At 35.8% G+C, this 25,632-nt stretch overlaps 1 protein-coding gene across 2 annotated transcripts in view; it reads left to right on the forward strand.

Moving 5' to 3' along the window:
* Nucleotides 1–25,632, forward strand: part of LOC102889718 (protoheme IX farnesyltransferase, mitochondrial) — a 119,342-nt gene that overhangs the window by 76,896 nt on the left and 16,814 nt on the right. Inside the window, exon 5 of one of the 2 annotated variants that reach the window (XM_025044350.1) lies at nt 7,672–7,742. The exons of the other annotated variant lie outside the window; for it this stretch is intronic. Within the exon in view, the coding sequence (XP_024900118.1) occupies nt 7,672–7,742 (71 nt within the window). The remainder of the gene's footprint in view (nt 1–7,671; nt 7,743–25,632) is intronic. 2 annotated transcript variants of the gene reach the window in all.

Below are 25,632 nucleotides of genomic sequence, written 5' to 3' on the forward strand. Positions count from 1 at the left end.
AGCTGTCAGAAGTCTTCCAGTTAATGTCTGCTGTATAATATCTATGTTCCCTTGTAAGACCTCTTTGAAAATATCTCAACATATTTTATGCACTATGTTTGTCCTTTGATGCAAGTATGATTCTATTATTATTTATTATGTTGATACAATAGTAGTCATTGTATTTATTCAGCATTCCCATTTTTTCCACTTAAATTCATAAAGAAGCACATTTTGTAATATATTGTACTTGCTTTAAACATAGAGATTTTCATAAAGTTATTTTAAAGTAATTTTAGGGAATCAGTAAGAGGATATTTTAGAATTATGGGGGAAATGGGCCACAGAGAAAAGTTTACTAAAGTTGAAATACACTAATTTAACCCTTACACAGAATCTCAGGGTCATTAAAGAGAGGTTTCAAGTCACTTTGCTAAGATAATATAGTAGAAAGTTGGTGTCTCTTAACAAACCAAATTATTTCCCTTTTCAGTTGTATGGTATCTGAAGTTCAAAAATAAACTGCATTCTTAGAAGAAATGTGTTAATCTTTTAACATTGAAAGCTTACAAAAAGCATGTGTAACCTTTTTTAAAGGAGTATATTCTCTGATAGGCAAAATGAGTGAGACATATTTTGCCCAGTTCCTCCTGGCTGCCTCCTCTTTGCTTCCCCCTCTCTCTTTCTCTCTGTTATGTAGAGAAATGTGATGATTAAATCAACAGGTGTCAGGAGTGCTGGAGCAAGCTGGCTTTGTGCCCACATGTGTACAGTGGGGATATTGTGTCACTCCAGGTTTTGGTGTATTTCTGTGTCCTTATGAGGGAAGGGATAACCTAGTTGAAATACATACTGCAACTCCTAAGGGATTAAGTGTGTTTCCTTTGCTTTATAGTTCAGAATTTTACAGTTTCTTTGTTTGGGAGTTCTCAGGTTGCTTAATGATTTCTCTAGCCTCTACCCCCACCCCATCGTGACCAGATGTATATAATAGCAGCATTTGAACCTCGGTCGATTTGCCAGTTTTATTGCTCAACATGTGGTATATAACCTTTTCTTTTCGAGTATCGTATCATTCTCCATGGAGTCCTAGATAAAGATGATTTTACTTATTTCTTGCCTTTAAAAATGTTCATGTTCTAATTTTTTTTAATGATGGTTTGTAAAGTCTTTGTAGTATTTTAGGGAACCGTTTCAGAGGTCAGACTGTTGTCATGTTATTTTATCACTGTTAATGTTGTCAGTAAGCATGTTTGTTTTGTCTTACAGTTGTGGAGGGATCCACGAGAATTTATTAGTATGATAGTCTTGCGTCCATATTAGATTATGATGAGATAGAAAGTAGTTGAGGAAAGGTTTTCTCATCTTTTAAACCCTAGTTTAAAATATTTTTTTTTATTTTGCAATCTAAGTTCATATTAGCAGGCTTTAACGGACTTTAATGCATTTATTTGTTGTTCTTCAAAACTGAACTTAAGAATTAACTATTTTAAAAATGGTTTTTGCAAAGATGGAATTATAGTCATTGGCAACTGTTAGAATAGAAATTCTTTTGAATTATTCAGAGATTTAGAAGGCCCTTAACTTCATCCTGGATACCTTGTTTCACTAAATGTGCTGGCTAAGATGTGGGCCCCAAACTTCATGTATATTAGAAAAGACCATTTCTCTCTTTTGCAAATGCTAACCTTATGCTAAAGTCAGATAACGAAATTGGGAGATATGTGGGGTTTGGGAGAGGAGTTGGCTTGAGGAAAAATTAAGCATGCTTAGGTGTAGATGGGAATAATCCAGCCAAAAGACACAAGCTGAATATGCTATAGAGAAAGGGATAGTTGATGGGATAGATTTCTTAGGAGGTGAGAGGAAACAGGATTGCCAGCTCAGGAGGAGGGACTGACTAGTCCCAGGTAGGAGAGTAGTCAGGTAGTTAGAAGACTTCAGTGTTTAAAAAAGTAGATGGCCATGTCATGTATTGAAAGGAGGGATGGAAGTAGATGAGATGTCAGATGCTTGAGAGTGAACCACATCTGAAATCCTAGTTGTGGAGAGGAGCAGATCAAGTTGACTTGGGAGGTATAATAAGATTGCCAGAGAGTGCGATAAGAGCCCACTTAAAGTTGGTGATTATGGATTTGCAGTGAATCCTCTTGTCCTGAAGTGTGGCTTTTTCCAGCATAGCTTCGCTGCTCATGCACACATGCACAGAAAAGTAGAATATCGTCCTGAGGTAATTGCAGATGTGGTATAAGAATTGTGATGGATCTATACAGGCAAGAGGTAGAATATGTGAAGAACTGACAGAATGTCCTTAAGGAGCTGAAAGGATGTGTAGTTCAGAATGCTTAAAGTGAAGCTTATGAGGGCAAGAGTAAGAGAAAAGCCCAGAGAGGTGAAAAAGGGCCAGAGCTTTTATGAAGAGCTTTACAAACCACAACAGAGCACTGAACTTTATTCTGTGGGCAGTGGGCAGCCGAAGAAGAGTTTTATGCTGGAAACTGTTATGACCAGATTTGCATCTAAAAAGATCACTTTGACTATCATGTGAAAGTTAATGGGATGGAAGATCAATACTGAAGGTAGAAAGTAGTTAGGATGCTGTTGTAATCTAGGAAAAATAAAATAGCAGCCTGAATTAAGGAAGTGGTGCTGAGAATGGGGGAAAGTGGATGTCTTTGAGAAATACCGAGGATTAACATTTCGTCTTCTTGTTATTCTTTCTTGGGAAAAAGGTTCTAATTGGCTGTGGCTCCATTAATGTTGGTTTTATACTAGATCAGTTTAGTAGTAATTCTTTAACCTAAAAAGGATTTGTCCAGATTTTATATTATTATCATTTAGGTAGAATTTTTTTATTACATTTTTCCGAAGTAAAAAATACATAGTCTTTACAGACAATCGAAAAATACAAAAGGTAAAGAATAGTAATTCATTCCACATCTCTCTACCCAGAGACATATATTACAAGTGTGTTTTCCTTTTATCTTTTTTCAGTAAGCAGTTTTACAAATTGAGATCTCTCTGGCAAGGGTGACCTTTTTGAAGCTGGTCAAAACCAGTGTGACTTTCTGAGTCTTTTTTACTTATTGGGTGTGGTACTTTGGGCCTCTAAGTGCTGGGTGACCTTTCATACCTTTTTATTACTTTTCTTTAGGGGCAAAACTTTTAAATACAGCTTAATGAGAGATGGCTTGAGTAAGTTTAGAGGTGATCTTTGAGGTAAAAAGCCACTTCTGATGAATGCTGGAACACACATACACTGGTTATTTCAAATGCTGCTGGGGAAAAATCAATGGGAATGAGTCTTACTTAATTTGTTTATTCTAGGCATGACAATAAAACATTGGTAAGAACGAACGAGTAATGGCTGACTAGGTATCTTAACTGATTTGTGAGCTGAAAGTAATGATTTGTGGCATCCTGCTGGAAAAGGTACCTCTCCCAGTGCTTTATTTATTTATTTTGTTTAACATCCCTTTTAACTTGGTCTGAGATTGATTGAGACATTTTTTTGGACCTTGGAAGCTGTGAGCCATATTGGAATGACAAACACTTGTTGACAGCTTTGAGAAGATGGATGGAAAAATAAACTCTGACAAGGTTCACATGTTTGTTTTTCTATTGAGTCTTTAGAAAGAATGCTGCTGTCATTATTTAGCATAGAGAAAGAAAAAGTTGCACCTTATTATCAAATTCAATATTTTCTGAGCCTGACTTACAAACATCTCTAGAATATATTTACTTTTTGCATAGGGTATAATTAATCAAAGTAGGAACAAAAAGTTTATCACTTGGGCCAAGTTATATTTCTATTCACTTTAGATATCTGTGTCAATTTAGCTCATAAAATCCAGTAATATTATAAGTGTATGTTGGCTATTAGAAGGAATAATACAGATATTTTATATCTGAGCATCATCTCTTTGGTACTAATAATTATCTACTAATACAAAAACATGTATAATAGAAAAGCAAAACTCTGATAATAAATGTCTGATAACTATCCATTGGTATAATAGTGCTCTATTTCTTAATCATGTAACTACAAGGGGAGAAACATGATCCATTTACTATTCTATTAAATACACAGAACTATTAAATTGATTCTTAGACTGATTATGAGAAAAATAGATTAATATAATTATATGTTTATATTAATGCCTTTCAGATACTTCAACTAGGAATACTCTTTGTAGTTAGGCAAGTTATTTTATAGGTATGACATGTATGAAATGAAATGATTTGAGGTTGTCAGCTTTACAGTAAGTTATAAATAATTTTACTACATTAGTCTGCCTGACATTTTCTTACTTTCTTCTGGTAATAAAAATTTTCTTTCTTATAGAGAAAATAATGTGGTTTGAGTGGGATACTGTGTCATATTGTCTTTCCACCAACACCCCTCCCATGCTCACAGGGTAGTCACATATTCCCCTAGCCATGATGATTTATGGCCCTGATGGTTCTGGACTTTTCTTTTGGAGCTATCAGGAACTAAACTTTCTGCTAGGATTGCCCTGGGGCTGACAGTGCCATTTTGCCTGCTTCATGGAAAGAGCCTGCGTGCAGGAATACAGCAAGCAGATTTGAAATGGAAGGAGCCAGAATCTTGACAGCACATTTGATACTGAATCCAGTAATTTCTAAAAGCAGGTGCAACTCTGTTGTAAGACATAAAGCCTCATTTTTCTCTGAGCTAGTTTGAGGGGTTGTTTGTTTGTTTGTTTGTTTGTTTTTTACCATTTGCAACCCAAGAGCCTAAGTGATTTCTGGAGAGCAAGAAATGTGAAGGAATATTTGACTGATTAGAAGGAAGATGGTTAGGTAGTGAACCTGAATATAAAAGGGGAAAATTTAAATGAGCAGAATTCGAAAAGATTGATAGATTTTTATGAGAAAAGAGACTGAGAGAAAAACTTCTTTTGAAAGTGTAATATAGACAGAAAATAAGTTGTTTTGCTGAAGGAAAAGGCACGGTATTTACTTCTGTGCAATACATTGCTCAAACGTTTGAAATTTTACAGTCTTCTGTATTAGGATGTCCAAGGCAAGAGATACAGACCTATACAGGGTTGACTTAAGCTAGAAAGTGCAGAGGTAGAGCCATGGATATAACTTGACCCAAGGAATCAATATTGGATCTCTCTTCCACTTCCCTTGTATCCTGTTCCCTGGCCACAGGCAAACTAAGAGCAAGGAGGGCATATTTTCCTGGGCTTTGGTTTGTAAAGCCCCATGGAAGGACTCTCAGTGGCCCAGTTTGAATCAGATATCCATTTCATAAACCAGTTACTGTGTCCCAGACTGGAGGGTGGGGTAGAGGTGGTGGGTAAGGTTTTAGGCTATATGGCCATCTGGGACCCAATGAACAGAGCCTTCTAAAAGGAGGCAGACTGAGCACAAGCCTAGCTCCTGAATCAGTGTGGCTTGAGTAACTGTCCAAATTGTGTTCACTACAACATTTTACTTCTGATGGTATTTGAAGTAGTGAGGAAGTATCAAAAAGGGGCAGAACAGTGTATTCTAAGGGTTAGTAATACTGCACTTATATTTTATTTTCAACAAAAATAAAAGTTTTATTTTACTGCAGAAGTAGTTGGATGCAACTAAAATGATATTATGGGAAAAAATATTATAAAACACAGGAAAAAAATGTGAATAGACTAAAGCCAGCTATAGGTTCTAAAGTATTTAAATTTCTCATCTAAATATACTATGCTTTATGTTTTGGAAATGTGGTTTAAATATCTAAACCAAAGCAGTAAACCTAACTGAAAAGCATTACAGAAAATACTTTGAAAACAGAATAAAGTAGCATGATGAGCTCTGATCCTAGTGCTAGGAAGAATTTTTGAGCCCTCACTGAAATGAACCATAAGTCTTGGTTAGCATGGTATTTCTACCCAGATGTTACTTATCCTGATAAATTTAAGCATTCCTGGGAGTCAGAAGCTGCTGCCAAGTTATGGCACCCTGGAGTTCAATTGCCATGTTCTAGACCTCAGTTCCCATCCTTTGATGGCTGATTTGCCAGAAATGTAGAAAAAAATAATGTTTTTTTCCATCCAGATGAAATGATTCATTAGAATTCCCGAACTAGGAATTCACATGCACATATACCTGTACATACACGCAGACTTGAGAACTGCCAAGATGTTATTTATACAAGAGTTTCTGTGCTAAATTAGATAATGCCTTACCAGCATTTAAATAATATGATTTGTAATTGAAATCCTCATTAGTCCTGTGAAATTAAAACTAATAGGTCATGAAGGAAATATTATTTTAAATACCTATAGAATATGTTTGAATATTGGGAAAGGGAGGGAATATGAACAGACAGAACATTTTAATTACATGTAACTTGAACTAACTCCATAAAGAATACAGATTCTTATGGGCAAAGAATTTTTTAACACTCAAATTATGTGTTATTTTTAAATGAATGTAATGCAGTCTGCAAATATATGTATTTTTTGCATTGATGGTTTATTTAATAAATCATTTACTGAATGTCCATTTGCATAGATAGCTCTCTTTAACATTATAAATTCACAAATCTCAGGAAGCTTGCCATTTAGATCATTAGATAAGATGAACATATTGGAAAGTTAAATACTTTTAAATAATGGCACTATTGAAAGTAATAAAGAAGAAGGCTATCACTTACAGTTTGGTCAGAATGTTAGAACCACTATGAGTGGTATAGGGGTGTATTATAAGGTTTAGGTCTGGTGAGATCCTGGAGTTAGGGGGTCTCTGCAATGTTGTTGAACCTATACCTGGTACTGGCCTGTTGTAAGCAGAGCCATCGGTCAGGAAAGTAGAGGAAAGTAAGAGCAATCCGCAATCTGCAGGGATAAACTGAAAACAAACTCATGAGAACAAACTGGGACATATGTCTGTTTCTCACTCTTTGAAGCCTGCAATTTTTGATGCGAGTGACCTGCAGAAGAGCTGGTGCACTTTGCCATGGAGCAGCACATAGATTTGGCCTAAGATTATGAGAAGTAGATGAACATGGGGGTCTGCTGAAGCCCAAGGAGATCTGTCAGGAGTTGGAAAAGGTTCAGGCTCAGTGATGCTCCAGGCCAGCAAGGCAAACCAACAGATCCACAATTATGCGTGCACTGCAATAGTGTCTGGCCTTTCACTAACTTTCAAGCATAAACATTGTTGTCTGTTCATTTCCACCTTCTAAATCTCATGCAAGATTCTCTTGTAGCTATTCTTAACTTACAACTATGCAGAAAAGGTAGTTTCGGGTTAGCTAAATTGGCTTAGCATGGCCATCACAGTTCACCCCCATCAGCTTGGCACTCAGATACATCTGTCAGTCATATTTAACTTCCAAATAAAGCAATAGCAAAACTATATTTATGTTAAACATGATGAGACTATCTCTCTTACAACCTGAAACAGTGTCTTTGAAGAATGCAAATGTGTATTTAACAAGTGGTTTTCAAAGTGGATAAAAGTGGAACTGCGTATTCCTAACAATTAATGCATTTCATTTTTAAAATGCATCTTTTGCAGGAAATTTTCCTCTAAAGAGTACCAAGAGCATTAATTTGTACTATCAAAATTAAAATGTAATTTATTGTGGAAAAATTTGTAGAACTAAAGCAGAAGAAAAGAATTGTTTCACTTTATATTTAATGTTTTTCTGTCTTTTTCTCAACCTTTTTTCAGTTTTTTGAGGTGCCATTTGATTCAAACATGAATAGGACAAAGAACAGACCTCTGGTTCGTGGACAGATCAGGTAAAATCATGAATATAAGTCTCTTTCACTTTATAGAACATTCATTTGCTTGTTCTTCGCGAATCATTTCTCAGTCGTTTGCCCTGAGTTGTAAAGTGAAAATAACACACCCCAAAAGGGACATACTGGTTTCTCTAAACCAGTACTTTTCAATTCTAACAGTACTTTTCAGTTCTAACCAAAATATACTACAGAGAACTTAAAATGGATCTAATATTTGCAGTTTTGTTTTGGGAGTAGTAACTCATGTGATAACATTTCTCATTCAGTTCAATTTTGAGACATGGACTGGTTTCACTTGTAGTAGCTGAAGTAAAAATATACCATTAACACAAATTCCAAACAAATCCATATAGGAGCTCAGAAGAAAGTTATGTCTGAAGCTTTTTTTTTTTTTTTTCAGATAAACTGATAATGCTGTTATATGCCAAGTAAATTACTGCCTCCATTACTCTTCTTTCTACCACATTCAATTAAGTAGAACTAAAAGGCATGTAAATATTTTAATATCACTAATGGTTAATAATTAAACATTTTACTTCCTGGAGACCTCAAAACCAGCATTTAAAATAATTTTTTGTCATCCAATAGATATCATAAGCTGAGAAGAATAAAAAAATGGTTTATACTGACTATTCTAAATCAGTGAATCCTCTCTTCATATTTCCAGGCAATGCCTTCATGGAGCTTAAAATTTATTGGGGCAACACTCGTGGATCAAATAATCACATATATTAACTAAAACAATAAAGGAAGCAAATGCAGATATAGTCAATAAGTAAGTCTATGTAAAAAATGTTTTTTAATACTGTTTTTAGCCATTTCATTTTTAAATTAATTTAAAATACCATTGTTTTGAAAAGGGCAACAGAGCCAGATGAAAATATATGAGAACAAAAATCTCATATCTACTATTTTATTTCTTTTTTTGAAATATAAAGCTCTCTGCTGTGTTTATGTTTAGAAAATGTCAGAGTACTTTTATTTGAGTAAAGTTGTTTTAGAGGGGAGAATGCAAACTCTGTAACCCATCTCAAAAGCTGAAAGCTGCTCTTGTCAGATCTCGGGTAGGTTCTTACTTATTTGGAAATTCTGTCCAGTTGTTTTTCCTCAGTGAAATCATACTTTCCTTTACAACTAAGAGAAATATGGGTCAAGAGTCATTAGGCAGATAGTGGCAATCAGAGAAAAGCCCGTCATTCTACTAATAGCTTATCTTACTTTACCCAGTGTGGTTACTTCCTGCACCCTGGAAAGCAAAGTCTGTCAGTGCTTCCAGGATGGAGCATCATGGCTTCGGTCGTTGGTATTAACAGTGCCCTTCCTTTAAAGGAGACAGGCTACAGTACAATTATTAGTCTTGTTAAAATTGCAACTTCATCTCTTGTTTACAAGATGACCTAGGCAGAATCTCATTTATAATAACCTTAATTGCTATTTTAGAGAGCAAAGTAAAGGCCTGAAAAAAGTAGATTCAAACTTATTTTTATATCTAGGATATATTTTACTAAATAGGTACAAGGAGGTATTATAAGCTTGGAGCAGAAATCTTGCATTGAGAAGCATAATTTTAAAACTGAAGACTTTATGTCCTGTCAGTTACTGTTTATTATATATAACACGGTAAATTATTATTTACTAAACATATTTTATGAGTGGGTGGTCGTAGGGTATAGTAGAAAGTCTTATAGACTACCCATTAACATTTATTTCTCAGCCGTAGTGGTTCTCACATTTATAACAGCTATTGGATATTTTAGTACAAAGTATGGCCAGTTTATTTTGAAATTCTCTTTTTGGTATTTACTACCCCATTCGATTTGGGCTGCTATGCCTTGTTGAATCTATACAGCTTTATAGACTTCATTTACAATTTGGCATGTAAGTGTGAGGCCCTGTCATTGTAGATGGGCAGCAGTATGGTAAGTCTGGGAAAGAAATCCTTGAAAGTCTTTTACTGATGACAGCTGTTTCAGCCTTTTTACATAGTATGCTTTCTATCTATTTTAAAGATATTCTATAAACATTTATGGAGAAAATATATTTCGTTAACTTTTTCAAGTGATTATAATTTATTTTGAAAAATTTTATTTATCTAAGGAGATAAAGTAATATGGTAATGCTTAAGGAAAGAAAGATATGCCTGGACTAGTTGTTCTGTGATACCTTCAGGATGTGGGGAAATACCTGAAAGGAGCCCTTTGCTTGTGCAGACCTGTCAGGCCACATCCGTTCTCTGTGCTTTTAGTCCTGTCTTCGAGAAAAACGTCTGAATTGGTTGGGCACTGAATACCTTACAGAGCTAACACAGAAGATAGTGCTTTTTTGTTTGCTTATTTAATTTAAATGTATTCCAGAGTGGAGGTATCATAAGACTATCATAGTTAAATAGAGAAATAGTTAATGAAAGTCAGGGTTATGAAAAATAAAATCTGGGATAAATAATAAGATCACAAGAAAAATTTATCAAATCACATAGTTAACAAGGTCGAACTATAAATTTCATTCTACATTTCCTGGTGAAATCATAGTTACATCATACTGATAAGCATGAGATAGATGCTATTAAATTCCTCCCAATGCCTAGGTGAGAAAACAGAGAATCCAAGTATTATGAATAAGTGGAAGAACAAAACTTTAGCCTTGTCCATTTGACTCCGCACTCCTAGTTCCTAATGACTTCACATAACCGTCTCTAAAAGTCTCTGTACATGAAAAGAAAATACCACTCAAGAGAGACCAACTTCTGCCTCTTAGTTCTTAAAAATAAGAAAGGGCACTTGGTGATGATTATTAGAAGAATGTCCTCAATGACATCTGCACAGGAAGCAAATAACAAATTTCTAAGTTGTCTCTCTGGGCGAGCCAGAGACAAAATACCAAAGAACAAACAGCTCCTAGTGAGAACCATTTAGACTGTGTGGACTTGAAGCATTTGGGAAATAGGAAGTTCTTGGCCAGACATAATAGCCCAAGGATGCACCTCTAGCAGTTTAGCTTGTTCTCGTTAAACTGAGACAGTGAAAGGAAGAGAGGAGAAGGTTATGTGTGTGTCGAGTGATGGCTAGGATCAAAGAGATCACGTAGGGCAAGTGCTCTGCCACATGATATGATTGGAAAGTAAGTGAGCTCAAGGTCTAGTGGCTGTTACTCATGTTTCCCCAGGACAGTTCTGGTTTACACCTGTTGTCCCAGCAGAATTCTTAATAGTGTCCTTCTCCACAATGTCCAGTTTATGCCATCTGATAAAAAGAGAATGATGCTGATGATTATGATGTTCACAGAATTTCCGTAGTTTTAGACTATTTCATACATAATTGCCCAGAAGAAGTAAAAAAAAAAACAAAACACCTAAATGGAAAGTATAATGTATCTAAATCAGTTTGTAGGTAGATACCGTAATATAAACTTCTTTAAATATCTTCTTAAAAATAACATTTAATATCTTCATGTCTTCTTATAAATTGGAAAAGATGAATGAAGTCAACTGTTTAGTTTGCCAAAATGTCATGGCTCTGAATGATTGTTTTGAGAAGGGAGTTGGGTTTAGAGCTCCCTTTTATTCTCTAGCAACATACCTTAGAATTTGCATGTCACATATCAGGAGCTCACATTGAAGGGTGAGTAAACCCACTTAAGAAGTCGAATCCGCAAACTCAAAGTCATGTAATGAAGGTAAATATCAGAGAAGTTTACCTTCTTAACAGTCATATTTCAGTGTAATCCAGTTTTAACTTGGTGACTAGAAAAAGTAAATTAGCAATTTAAAAAATTTTTTTATAATAGAAAACATCTCAGTCTTCAGATATTCTTATGGTAATCATTGTCTAGCGAAAAATGTTATCTGATTCTGAGCTTAGGCAAGTCCTTGAGTTAATCTTTCCATAACACTACTTTCTCACATGTAAGAATCATAATTCCAAACCTTTTTATCTCATAACGTTGTAGGGATAACAGTAAAATCAGATGTAAGTAAAAGTTTATTGTTGGGGAGCAGGTTTAAAACTAGAGTTGTTTGCAGAACTTTCATCTGTTTTCAAAATTTGCTTCAAAATAAATATTTCAATACTTATTAGGCAATAAAATAAAAAATGAAATTCAGATTAGTTTCAAGGGCTGGGCAAAAGGAAGCAAAACACGGCAAATAAGAGAACTTAGAAAGTGAAAGTTACATGTTTCCATTATCATGCTTTAGTTGGTACAACCACTCAGTGGAAAGTAGGCAGATGTAGGATCTAAATCCTTCGTTCATATTATCATCATCAGGACATGTTTATGGAGAATGTTGTCCCTGTAGAGAAGTATGCTAGTTGCTAAGGTTACAAAAAGGGAAATGACATGGTCTTCATTCTCTTAAAATAACATTGAGGAGATGGCAACAGACATGCATAAGGACACTAAATGCAGGAAAGGTATAGTTCACTCAACAAATATATTTTTTAATGTGCTTACCAGCCAGGCCCTGTGCTAGATACCAGAGGTGCGGTGGTAAATACAAATTTAAGGCCATGCCTGAGTGATGTGGGAATGCAAAGAGTTAGAACTTAACTCAAACTGAGGAGGTCAAGGATGACTTCTCAGAGAGAATGAAGTCTTGAAGCTGAGAACCAATGAATAAGAACTGTGCCAGTCTGCCTATTCCTTGCCAAACTCTTCTTTCTGTTCTTCCTCCTCTGCTAGCTCCTTTGTTGGTGGCCATTAGCCTCCTTGTCATGTTACTCTTCTACAGATACTGCACTCTACACTGTCTACCTCTATCCCAGATCTCTCTTTTGAGCTTGGACTCTTTATAAAGCTCTTTTGGGATGCCCTTCTAGACATCTCAGATTCCATAAGTATATATCCCAATTCATCATTTTCTCTCTCAAATTGTCTTTTTCGTTGTATACTTGTTCGTTTACATTATAAAGTCAGTCACCTGTAAATCATTCTAGACTTTTTTTTTTTTCATTTGTCTGCTTCATCTTTATCCAACAAATCGTGTCTTTTCAGCCACCTAAGTTACCCTGGAGTCTCTGCCCTCTCACTCCACTGCTTTAGTTTCAGAACGTCATCAGTTTCACATGGGTAATTACAACAGCATCCCAGCTGGTTTCTCTGCCTTTTCTCTGACCCTCCTTCCATCTGTCTTCCACTCAACTGGCAGATAGGTTTTCCTTAAACAATCATTGGTTTCTGTCTTAAAACTTTTGGGGCATTCTAAATATATTTAAGAAAAAAAATGTTTATTTTAACTTCTTTACTATGACATGAAAGGCCTTTCATAGGCTGATCCTTCCCAGTTCTTACAGCGTCATCTTTCACCACGTTCACCTTTTTTCATTCATCCTCTTCTGTTATACTGTGACTTAATGGAACTGCTGATTTTTTTCACTGAAGTGCCATGCTTTCTGTCATCTCTGCCAGGTGTGGTAACCTTGCCCTTTTACTACATAGATAGGTTTTATAAGTGTCACTTCCTCTGGAAGGTTTAGCTATTTCCATACTCCAGTGAGGTGATGTTAGACATTTTGTCTTGATGTTCTTTGTGTCCTTATCGTAGCACTACTAGCTCACTGTCTCTTTCCTTGTGCCTCTTTATTACATTGTGAGTTTTTCCAAGACAAAGATTGCATGTTCCTTAGAATGGTTACAAGAGTGAACAGAGAGACCTGTTACAGGTCCAGGGATGAGTTGATGATAACTTGGATCAGAGTGGTCATGATGATGGAGGTGAAATTTTTTTGCTGGCCACCATTGCCTACAAGTTAAATTAAATTGTGTCTGCTTTTCAAACACTTTCACCCCTTTCCTATGGATCACTGGCCTCCCCCATATAAACTGCCTGTTCCTGCCTCTCTGCCCTTGCTCCTCTTGTTCATTTCTACCTGCCTTCTCCCTTTTTCTCTCTTCTGTAACTTTTGTTTATCCTTTGAGGAATATCTCTCTACTGTCTACATGTATTTCCACCTTCTTAAAATTCTACAGCTCTTTGTACAGGTACCAGGATAAGGTAGAATAGTAGCAAAGGAGACATGAGAACTTAACCTCCAGAGAAGTGGCAGCCCCACTGTTCAGACAAATCTTCACAACCACCACGATAAAAATGTACAACTTGCCAGTGTTCGCCTTTTAGACAGAATGGAGTAAACTCTGCAGGGAAACAGAATTCTTTAGAATTCTCCATCTCCCCTCCACTGAGTCATCCTTAAGGCAGAATGGTATGAATGCCCAGTCACCTAAATATAGACTATTCTTTTGTTCCTCCTTTTAATTTAACTCAGTAATTTTCAAACTTTAGTGGACATAGTTTTTGTTTTTTGTTTTGTTTTGTTTTATTTTTCTGGAATTGTACACAAATAACCTTGCATGTACTTTATGGATGACTTCTAGGGATTCTGAAGAATAATTTTGAATATAATATACCTTCACCTTAGGGCTGACCTAAATAAACTCAGTAGACTATGGCTCCACTATGTTTCAAGAATATGAACATACATCTGGTCCCATTGTGTTTTGATTGCCAGTCTTGAGGCTGCCTGCCTTTCCTTTTATGGGACTGCTACCCTTGGTCTATATTGTTTCAGATTATAGAGAAAGTGATGTTGAATATATTTAATAAACAAGGAAAAGTTAGATCATTGACTGTTTTTGAAATAGTCAATTGCAGTATAGATATACCCTTTACATTTAAGGCAATAGAAATTTTCTGTAATTTTTTGTTTTTTTTTTTTTTTTTTTTTTTGAGAATCAAAGGGGAAAATCTTTACAACTAAAATACCATTTAATAAGAATAAAATCTGTGAAATTACATCATAATTTCTTTCATTTTCCCAAGGAGAATTCAGAGGACAGTACTTTTAATTATTTCTTTATTACCTACATAAAATGACAATTCTGTATGTCTAAGTTATCAGAGTTAAAAAAAAAAAAGGGAAGAAAGAAAAGATTGTCTCCCTTATCAACTGTTTGGGAAAATACTGCTTTTTCTGTTTTCCTCACTAGTGAAAAGGAAAGGCATTTTTATACTAAGATGACATGTTTAAATTCATCCTAACTCTTACAGGGACACAAAAGTTATTAGTTATTCTGAATGTCTATTCTAGAGAGCACTGTGGCCTTACAATAATTGCAGGTGGTTAATAGAAAGATCCTTTTGCAATTCCTATTTACCAAATGTAATTTCTGTGGAAACACTTGACCCCATGGCTTTCTGCTTTTTACTTCAGCTCTGGGGCCTTTGTGGTAGAATTATTTATCAGTCTTTAATGGCTTGGGGGCCACTTGGTGAATCTGAGTACATTGTACCTCACGTCACTCAGGAAGTACCCCAGATATACATGAATAAACCTAGAGTCATGGTGCATTTGGCACCATTTGCTCTAGCATCTGCATCTGTAAATATCTGGAAAGAAATGCTCCAGAGGGTCAGAATGGCGCTGTTTTAACCTCTGGTCTCGGCTCTTCACCACAGAGTTTATCCCTATTAACTTAGAGCCAGAACCACTGTATCTGTTCCCCTGAGCCTGCGTGTAAGCACAGCCACATCACAGCCTAAGGGATCCACGGTGTTAGTAGTCTAGATGCACACATGGTAAGTGAAACTTGTCACAGGCAAAATCAAGAAGTGCTTTGTCTTTTGACACCTCAGAGCCTCCTGTTTCTTTGCCATTTTTATATCCCTACTAGTAACTTACTTCCTTTCACCCTTTACATATCATGCAAGTATCCAGTTTCCTTGAAATCCTTCCACTTAATGAAGGTGTTGCTATATCCAATATTGGATAATTGGATAAAATGGATTTAGTAGTTTCAGGGTGGCCACGAGGAGGGGTCAGAGGGAGAGGTATAGTTAAAATTGAATGTCTTTAGTAGTTCCTCAGTTCTTCTTAGGAGGACCTCAGTTCTTCTTAGGAGGACCAAGTATTTTTCAATAGCAGATTATAGCTGCCAGAATCTAACACTTATTTTTAGAAATTATTGGGGGCCCATAAGGCCCATGGGACCCCGTTTTTACCTTATGCTCTAAGACCTAGGGACAAGGTTGCCTGAGAGCAGGTGTTCAGCTCAGACCCTCCCTGGGGTCTATGTCAGTATCTCTTCCAACCTCACTGCCCCATTGGATCCTTTTCTTCTGACTTAATATTTGGACAAGTGGTTCTTTTCTTTTTCTAGCCGGACTTCTGGAAACAGTGACCCACATGCCACTTCATCAGTTACAGTTTAGCTTCTACCCTCACTGTTCATCTCAGCTTTTCTCTGTTCTTCTACTTCATTTTTTTCTCACCAATTTGCTCTTCTGATTCCACCTTCACTTAAGTTGACTCATCAACATGGTGACCTCAGCCTTAGCCCCGAAGGTCTTCCAGCAGAATCCTCTGTCTCAAGTCCAAAGCCTTGTGAGAGAAAATGTGATGGCCCAAGCTTGAGCCAGGTAGCTCATCCCTGGTGCAGTCCTGTGGCAACGGAAAGGGGTATGAGGATAATTGGGGGTTGCGGAGGGGCACCTAAGGCTGCTCCTTCCAGAGCTGCTTCTGCATAATGGGAGCTTGTACTTGGCCAGATGTGTATCTCAAGCCCTGATTCTACTTTGTGTATTTTTAGCTACAATCCATCTCCCCATCCCCAGTACACATACTTTATGCCAAATTCTTCCTGTGATTTGCAGTCGAAGCCTAAGGTAGAGATTCTTAAATTTAATATTTACTGAGTCATATTATGTATCCTCTCTCACTCTCTTCCCTATATTTGGCAGGAAAATTTGGAGTGTTTCCTGGTTTTCTCAAAGTTGGAATTTTCTGTTTCCTGTTCTCTCTGTTTTCAGAGAGGACAGATACAGACACCTTTAATCTGCCATCTTTGCTCAAGTTGAGGTCCTTCATATTTAAATATCTAATCTGTTTTACACATGTATTTTTTAAAGTATTAATCTTTTCTCTGACCTCTCCTAATTAAAATTAATCTTTCTTAAGAATGCCAAGGTCTAATGTTTCTTCTATATATTTTAGAATTAAATAATTCCCTTGTCTAATTCAATTCATTACAAATTTTTTGATTACCTATAATCTTACTGTTGCTATCAGTTCTGTTTTTATAATACTCAAAAGGCTTATAATCTGGGTGAAAAAAATGAGCCAGATGCATAAAATGCTTAGCAGACAGGACAGGGGAGCCCATAAATATGTATTGAATGAAATGAATTGGTACAAACAAGGATAAGGACAGACTGGATGGCAAAAGCTTCCTGCAGAAGTGGGGCCTGGGCTGGGTTTTCTTCCTTGTTATTTTGAAACAGATCTGTATTTTGATTACGTCTCCTCTGATGATCCATTTTTCAGCTTGGTAATGTTGACAGGGAAATAATACATGTCAGCATTAGTTTTTCCAACTTAATGGATCGGATGAGGGTGATCCATAACTTGTAAGCTTTGAGTGTGGGCTGTGAGCGGGAAAGATAGAATGATAAGACCAGAGTGAAAGGTTATTTAGAGAGGATAAATTTAAACACTTGGAATTGAGGTCGGCCAATACCTGGTTTCTAAATGAATGACGACGATTGAGTTTTCAAAATGAAATGAATGGATTGTTTAGTTGGCATTATTAACTTAAAGAACAGGGTTTAGCTTAAGTATTATAGAGATTTACAGGAGACATTTTTCACATTTACTGAAGGTTTTACCAGTAAGCACTTAAGCAAATGTAAACGTTTTGCGGGCTGTAGGGGACCTGTGAACATTATTCATCACCCAGTCACACTGGCCTCATAGATGTGTACCCGGACCGTGCTAAAGCTCCGCAGTGTTTCCAAAGATTGTTATGATTAGTCTCTCGGTGTGTATATATTGCAAACGTAATAAGAACATAAACATTTTATAACTGTAGGAATTTCTTTTTTTAGTGCTAACCAGTCATTTGAAGGGGCAAGAAGAACAAATTTGGTCTCAACAATAGTGGTGCTAATGTAGAGACCTTTGTTCTTATAATAAAATCATTTAACATTATGAGCTACAATACGAAGAGTCAACAAAAAGTTTCTGTACATATCATCATGCTTAGTCATTACAGTGGGTGAATGAGAGGAACGCTGAAACTTTCTGAGAGGTAACATTCCTTTTCTTCTTATCATAAGAGAAAAGAAAGCATTTATGATTATTTTGAAGCATCATGAATTGTAAACATTTGTTGATAACAATGCTGGGGATGGGAGATTTTTCCATTCTCATGTCCCTTTTTATAATCATAAAATATTCAGACATTCTAATAAATATAAAGAGTTAACTATCACATAGTAACTAAGTTGATCGCTCGTAGCCAGTTGAGAAAAAAGTCATAGGAGCAAATACCTTTTACTAATACTCTGGAGTCATTTAGTCTAATGTCCTATCACTTTATTTCCTTCTCTTTTCAAATAAGATTATGTGGAAAGATTTGACGTGATCAAATTCCCATTGATTGGTGTTAGATGAGTAGTGGTGAGTCTTAAGATAATGTTCTCTTTTGCATGGTTTGTGAAGGTTTGTTTTAACCAACATTTTGGGCACCAGTCTTGGATACAGGGAATATAAAGATGAATGGTACCGAGTCAAGGCACTAAAAAAGTTGGGCATGGTGGGAGGGGAAGGCAAAGCAGCAAACAGATCCTGCTGTGGTCCTAGGGACTAAGAAGTGCTGTGAGCACTGGAGGGGCATGTAGACCACCCATGGAGATGGGAGCAGGAAGGAGAGAAGGATGAGGGGAAATATTCTTGGAGTACGTGTTTTGATGTCTAGGCTGAATCTTAGAGAATGAGTAAGAAATTATCTCACAAAAGATTGAGAGAAATATTGAGAGGTGGGGGAGGGGAAGGGGCGTATGTCAGTTCTAGGGCAAAGGAGCTAAATGTATGTCACAGAAAAGCTCTTTCACCTAGACCACAGATTGCAAAACAGCAGCCAACAGGCCAAATCCTGAAGAGGCATTTTCTGTTTGGCACTCTGTGCTTTCCTATGGCTGCCAACATTTAAAAATAGGAAAATTTAACAAAATTCCAGATTTCTGGGCTTTTCTGGCACATTTCCTTATGGTATTTGCCAGCCAAACCTGAGTAGCAGTTCCCACAGTCGTCACCACTCCTTTTTTTTTTTTTTTTAAGTAGGCCCACTTTACTCCTTTATATGGCCAGCCTGGTCTCTGTATATGTCTCTGTTTGCAAACACTGCCCTAGCCCAAAGGCTCCAATCCTCACTAGGCGGTGCAAGAGATGGAGTCACCTACATTTTATGTAGGTGAACAAAGCTGTTTTTTTTTTTTTTAAATAGTCTTATAAATTAATAAGAGAGTAGATAAGAGAATAAAACCATCAGGCTAAACCAGGAAAAAGGAAAAGTATGTATCTCCCATGTGGTAGGTGTTACAGGAGCTAAGAGTAATGGAGATATTCGTTGTTGGTCCCAGGGCTCAAGGAGTTTGAGAAATACACAGATGGGACCACTATACTAGAAATTTGATTTTCATGGATGAGATCTAATAATAATAATCTCCCCCTCTGAAAATTCCAGAGTCTTTGTACAAATAACTTATCCTTACTTTAAACTGAATTGATGTAGCATAATTCAAGTCACCATTCGCTTCTTCTCCCTAAATTAGAAACCTGAATTTCAGAGGTTAGCAGTGGGGTAAGGTTCATCTTAGCTTTTTTTTTTTTTTCCTTAGCCTATCTTTCTTATGTCTTTCCTAGATTAATAAGATTCTTTCAATGAATTTTTTAAAACTCGTTTAGCTCAGACATGCTTTGCTTTTTTCTTTGAATAAATTGTTTTTCTAATGTAATGCTACAGTTCCTGTGTTCTGAATATAGTCATGTCAAAAATGCTTGCTTATTCTTGAATTTCTCTTAAACATGTTTTAACATTTAATTTTTTAAGCAGGCTACCATCATTTTTTTATGCAATTGATAGCTTTTCAAACATTGCTATAATTAATTTTCTTTTAAAATGTTTTGTGTCCTTTTTTTCTTCACATATTCTTTAAATTGTGAATTTACATCAGCTCTCTGCTACCTTGCAGTATCTATAACTTGAGACTTCTTCAGAAATAGAAAACTCCTAAATAGGATTCTGGGAAGACATTTTCAGAAAAGTTATCTGTGGAGACTTTTCCAAAAAACTCAGGCCAAAGCTCAGATGTCGGATTTATGCAGGAAATTAAAGTTAAATTGTTTTGGTTTAATTGAGGTTTGGGGTTTTCTTTTGTTTTTGAAGAACGGAAATTTTATTTCATAATTTAAAAATCATTTATTCTGGAAGAATGACCAAGAAATGTGAAATTAATTTTTGTATAAACCAGTTACCTACAGAGCTACTTAAAATATAAAGCATTCTTGATTTAATATAACATTTCAGAGACCTCTCTGACACATTACTTAAACAGAAAGAGCGCATTTCTCTAGTAAGTTATTATAAAAGTCAAGTAATTTAAGTTACATTTATTAAGTGTAACAAATAGGCATTAAATTAAAGCTTATATATTCCTCATTTTTATAGAAGATTCCACTTTGATAGAGCTACTAACGATTGGTGTTTAGTAAACAAAGAAATATGTTTTAAAGGAGGAATAAATAATTCATAGAAATGGGTTGACAAATTTCCACTCACTCGTAGTCTATTAGTTTCTTTTCTACAGTAGCCTTGGGCAGGAAAAGCAGAAGTAGAAAGATCCCATGCATTGATGTTCAGTAGAAAGATATCTCAATTTAAAATGTAATTCACTTTTGAATATGAGTTTGGAAATAAATCATCATTCTGCCCTCATCATAAGCCATGAACCTATTTGTATGAGTGAGTGAGTGAATGAATATAAAAGAATTTTTTTAGTTCAAAGAAATCACAAGATTTTTCTTCTGCCACCATCCCCCCCCACCATCAAATAGTGCTACTTTCCTTATTCATACGTTTATTCTGTTTTATAGAAAATTAGAATTTTTTTGGCCATACCATCATACCCCATTCACTTGCTTTTCTGATCTTTCCTACATGAATTTACTCCAGGGAGAACTACTCACAGAGATATTAATTTCTCTGTTCTTAATAAAGGCCATTACAGCAACTGTTGTAGAAAGCAAGAGCACCAGTATTTTTAAAAAATGTTTTGCATGTGATAAACCTACTTTTTCCTGGTGATGGTTTATTTTTTTGGAATTTTATACAATAAAATTAAATTTTTAATTTAAAGTTATAATTGAAAATTAAAAGTAGTTTTGCTATTTTAATTCACAGCCATCATGCATTTATAATTTGTAATTAAGAAATGATACGCAAGTACATATGCATATATTTTCATATTCTAATAGATATCTATGTCTTTTTAAGTTTGAAAAAATAAATCAATAGAAACAATTATTTCAAGTTTATCAGCACCTACTTTCAACTCTATTTAATAGAGTACTCTATTTGAATACATAATTCTGTGTTATTTTACCCATTCTTTTCCTTATAGCAGATTTTATAGTTTGAGAGTTTATAGTACTTGTGTTTATTTTAATGTCTATCCTTTCTAGAATAAACTTTGCTATTTTGTTCACGGCTGTATATCCACCCTTAATATAGTGGCTGACTACACAGGCAATGAGAAATTTGAATGAATGAATGAATGAATGAATGAACAAACGAACAAGTGAACACTACGTACTTCTTTAATGAGTACCCTGCTAAGTACTTCATTTACATTATTATATTTGATTTTTGACTCTGAAGTAAGTAGTTCTCGTTTTACAAATGAAGAAACGAAGGCCAACATGTTAAATAATTTGTTCAAAATCACATAGCTCAACAGGGTAGAACTCCCACCTTCCCTATGGTCTTGTTCCTTAGCCTCTTTGCATAAGCCAGTTTGACTTAGGTTTCAATCCTTCCAAAAGAAGAACCTATTATAGTTGAGGAAACTAAGGACCAGAGAGGCTCAATAACTTTGTCCACTTTTATAGCGCTAGTTAACATCAGAGCCAGAACTTGAACTCAGACCCCCTGATTCCTGTTCAACAAACTTAGTTATGCTGCAATATGGAAACCAGAATATAATAACACTAATAAAAAATATTTAAGCATTTTTAAGACATTTTTGTTAGGAAAATGTTCTAAAAGACACAATAGTAAAAATAGTATAATGAATCTAATATTCCTATTACCCAGAATCAGCAGTTTTCAACACTTTGCCATGCAACTTTTAAATAAAGAATAAATGATAAAAGGAGAAATAACTCTGTGTGTGTGTGTGTGTGTGTGTGTGTGTGTCTGTGTGTGTCTGTTCTTCTCTCTGCCTGTCTGTCTCTCTGTCTCTCTCTCTTCCTCTCATTCCAGGTTTGGGGTACTTTCCATAACCCATCTAGGAATGGGGACAGCAGATGAGTTTTTTGATCAAATGCTGAGCAGTATGATGAGGAAGAAGAATATATTGAGTAATTGACCTAAAATAATAGAAATCAGTCATTGGCAAAATTGCCCTTCAGGTCTTTCAGATTTAGCTCTGACTTTTATGAGTGCTAAGGCAGAAAATCATAGTTGTGTTGAACTGAGATGAGAAATAAATGTGCTTTTCTCATTTTTTTCTGTATCAGAAACAGATCTCTTTATAAAAACAGCTAAACTTAAACAACTTTAATATCACTGTGATATTTAAAGATTTCATGGTAAATCAAACTTTAAAAAAATAACCCACTCGATATATTTTCTTTTTATCTCAGAACCATTATTCTTGCTAGTCTTCTTCCTACTTGCGGTTTCAAAAAGAATCTTTCACTTCTTTTACTGATGTATTTCCATTGTGTACAAAGATTCTAACCAAATCTTATACTTACCATTTGTTTTTTTAACTCTTTTACTCTGCCTTATTTCAAACAAGGCTTTGGTTAACTTGCAAAGCTATGTAAAATGTGACAAATTGTCCAAAAACACCACTTTACAAAAAGACGACTTGGGAGAGACAAAGTAGAGCCAAAAATAATAGAGCTAAAAATGCAGACCATGATCACACTCATGTCGGTATACCAAAGAGCCACTCAGTGAAAGAGGAGCACCTGCTCTCTGCAGATCTGATTTGCTCCACCAATATATTTTTGGACTATCTGGAAGGGAGATTAAAGAACTAGCTAGGTGAATGCTGTTTCTTTCAATTAGTATTTGATAAAAATTGTGTGGTGATGTGTTCATGATTCTTTTTCCTTGGAAATGCCTAATGTGAACTTCTCCTTGAGGAGAATGGATGATTGTCTATCTGTCGACCATCATGGCAGGCAGAGTGGTCCTTCTGAAAAACAGATCTGATCATTTTCTTTCCCTAACTTCATTGACTCTGCATTTGCCCAGAGACAATGCTCAAATGTCTCACTGTGGCCTTCCTAACCTTTCTGCTCTCTGACTCACTTCCCCCTCATGCTGTACTCCAAGTAAGTGGGCCATGCCATGCTTCCTCACCTTTGGCCTTCTCACATGCTGCTCTCACTACCTGAAACACGCTTCTCCACCTTTTTTTGCCCATCTCTCACCCATCCACTAGGTCTTAGTTTGAACATCACTTCTTCCTAGAAACCTTCTCTGTGCACCCTAACCACTCCCTCACACTCCCAGTGCTCTCGGATTTCCTGTTTCCTTGGTTGTAACACACTTTATTGTTGCTGCTTATTTAACTATCTTCTAATCCAGTATAAGTGCTCCCAAGGCCTCGCTCACTAAATTATATCCCAGGTCTGTCCTTTTTTGTTTTTGTTTTTTTCTTTTAGTACTTCCCAATCATTTTCATCTCATGGAATACAGTAGAATATTAGGCAGCTTATACAGTGGGGTAAACCAAAGGAGCTTTTAAACCCACAGGGGTCAGCTCCAGGCTAAATGTGCCCAACCTAAAGATTCTAGCTCTCAGACCCAAGAAATAAGTGGACCACTAAGTCGTATTACACCAGTGTCCCCCACATCCCAATCAGGGAACTCTGGATTAAATGAATGAAATGAAATGAAATGAAAACAGTACAGGTCCTATTTCCAAGTTATTTTACCTATATTGAGTCTTAGTTTCACATCTGTAAAATGAGGATAATACTATTTCAATAAACAGGTTTTGCTTTGTTAATTTTTATTTTGTTTTTAATGTCATACCCAGTGTTGATATAGGTTCTGGAAACTGGCTTTCTCAGATACTGCTGGTGGGATTATTAACTTATTATAACCTCTCTGGAGTATAGACAGGTGGTGCAAGTCAAAACCCCTAAAATGTGCAAGACATCTTGCTTAACAATCTCACATCTAAGAATTTATCCTCAGAATTTATCCTGATCAGTGCTATCAACAATGTCTGTCTGTAAGGTATTCATCCAAACATTAAAGAACTAAAGAAATGAAAAAACACTGTTTCCAAACAGGGTATATTGATGTAATTAATTGCGGTATAGCTATAGACTAGGCCACTGTATATCTATTAATGTTGATGATGTAAAAGAATTCTTAATAGCATAGGGACATTATTAAGATATATTGAAGTAAAGTAAGTAACAAAACCACAATTCAGTATATCCTCTGTTATTTTCTAAGTAGAAACTTTATTGAGAAAAGGCTAGAAAGATATAAACCAAAATGGTTCCCTGAATAACTAATTTAGAATTTCTTCTTTGTGATTTTCAGTAGTTTCAAATTTTCCGAAATGAACATATATTGTTTTTTAATATATGTTTGAAGAAAACTAAAATGTCACAGGAAAGTAAACTTCACAGAGTTTGCAGTTGGCATGAGAAAGCCGTGACGTTCACCGCTTCAGGGTTCCTTGCACCCAGAGGGAAATGGGTTCCTTGAGATATCTAGGTGCTGAAAAGCATCGTGGCTACCTGGATAAATATCCTCATTTTTGTTTACATGCCTTGTCAACCTACCCAGTTTTCATTTGTGCCCCTGAGCACACTGATTTAAACACCAAAATTAAGCCTCATGATTTTCTGTGATACCGAGAAAGGTCAGAAACTAAACTTCCACATAAAATTGCTTATCTCAATAAATTAAATTCATGTGTGCCTTTCTAAAAGGACTTTTTCTTAACACTAATACTTTTGAATCGAACTGGCTTCCACAGAGCTTGGAGAAGGAATGAACAACCTTTTTTTTTTTTTTCCTTCACACAAGGTCCAATTCAGAAAAAATAAAAATGTTTATGAGCCACATTTTTCTCCTACCCAAAATAAAACTAGCTTTTTAGAATCTCATAGGAAAATATATATATATATCTGTTCTTATAAGCTATAAACTACATTATTGAAAGAACAGTAGTTATAATATTTGCAGTGCTTTTTACCAATCTAAATTCTCTTTTCTGGGCATCTGTGAGATGTAACAACACAGAGATATCTTCCTAATCTTTCCTTTGGAAAATTATATTTTTGCTATATTGGGGATCTAAGTAAGAAATCTGTTTCAGTAGGTGTTAACGGATTGAGTTGGGAAGGAAATTAAGGATTGAAGAAGTAAAGACATGTGTAGTCTACTCCATCAGGATGTTTGAGTTTGAAGAGGGGATAGTCAGAACCTTGGGGGACATATGAATAAAGAAATTGATCTGAGTATGCAAAGGATCAATAAACAGTGATGATAGAAGACACAGAGATATTCAGGAGGAGATTAAATTAGAGGGAAAGTGGAGAGTTTACCTTTAAAACTGGAGAAGATGTCCTCCCTCCACTCCCCAGATGGTAAGGAAGTAGAGATGAGGGCATTTGTCACTTTCGTAAGAGGGAAGGACATCAGTGGAGGATATTAGCGCCACAGTAAATCTGGAGCCTTGAGAAGTCTGGAGAGGAGCTGAGACAGCCACGACGAAGAGTGAGAAAGGAAATCAACTTCAGCCGAGCACCAGCACTGTTAAGCCATCCTCTTGACACAGGGCAAGTTAGTGTGATTA

This window comes from Pteropus alecto, unplaced genomic scaffold (assembly GCF_000325575.1).
Source record: "Pteropus alecto unplaced genomic scaffold, ASM32557v1 scaffold52, whole genome shotgun sequence".
Lineage (NCBI taxonomy): Eukaryota > Metazoa > Chordata > Mammalia > Chiroptera > Pteropodidae > Pteropus > Pteropus alecto.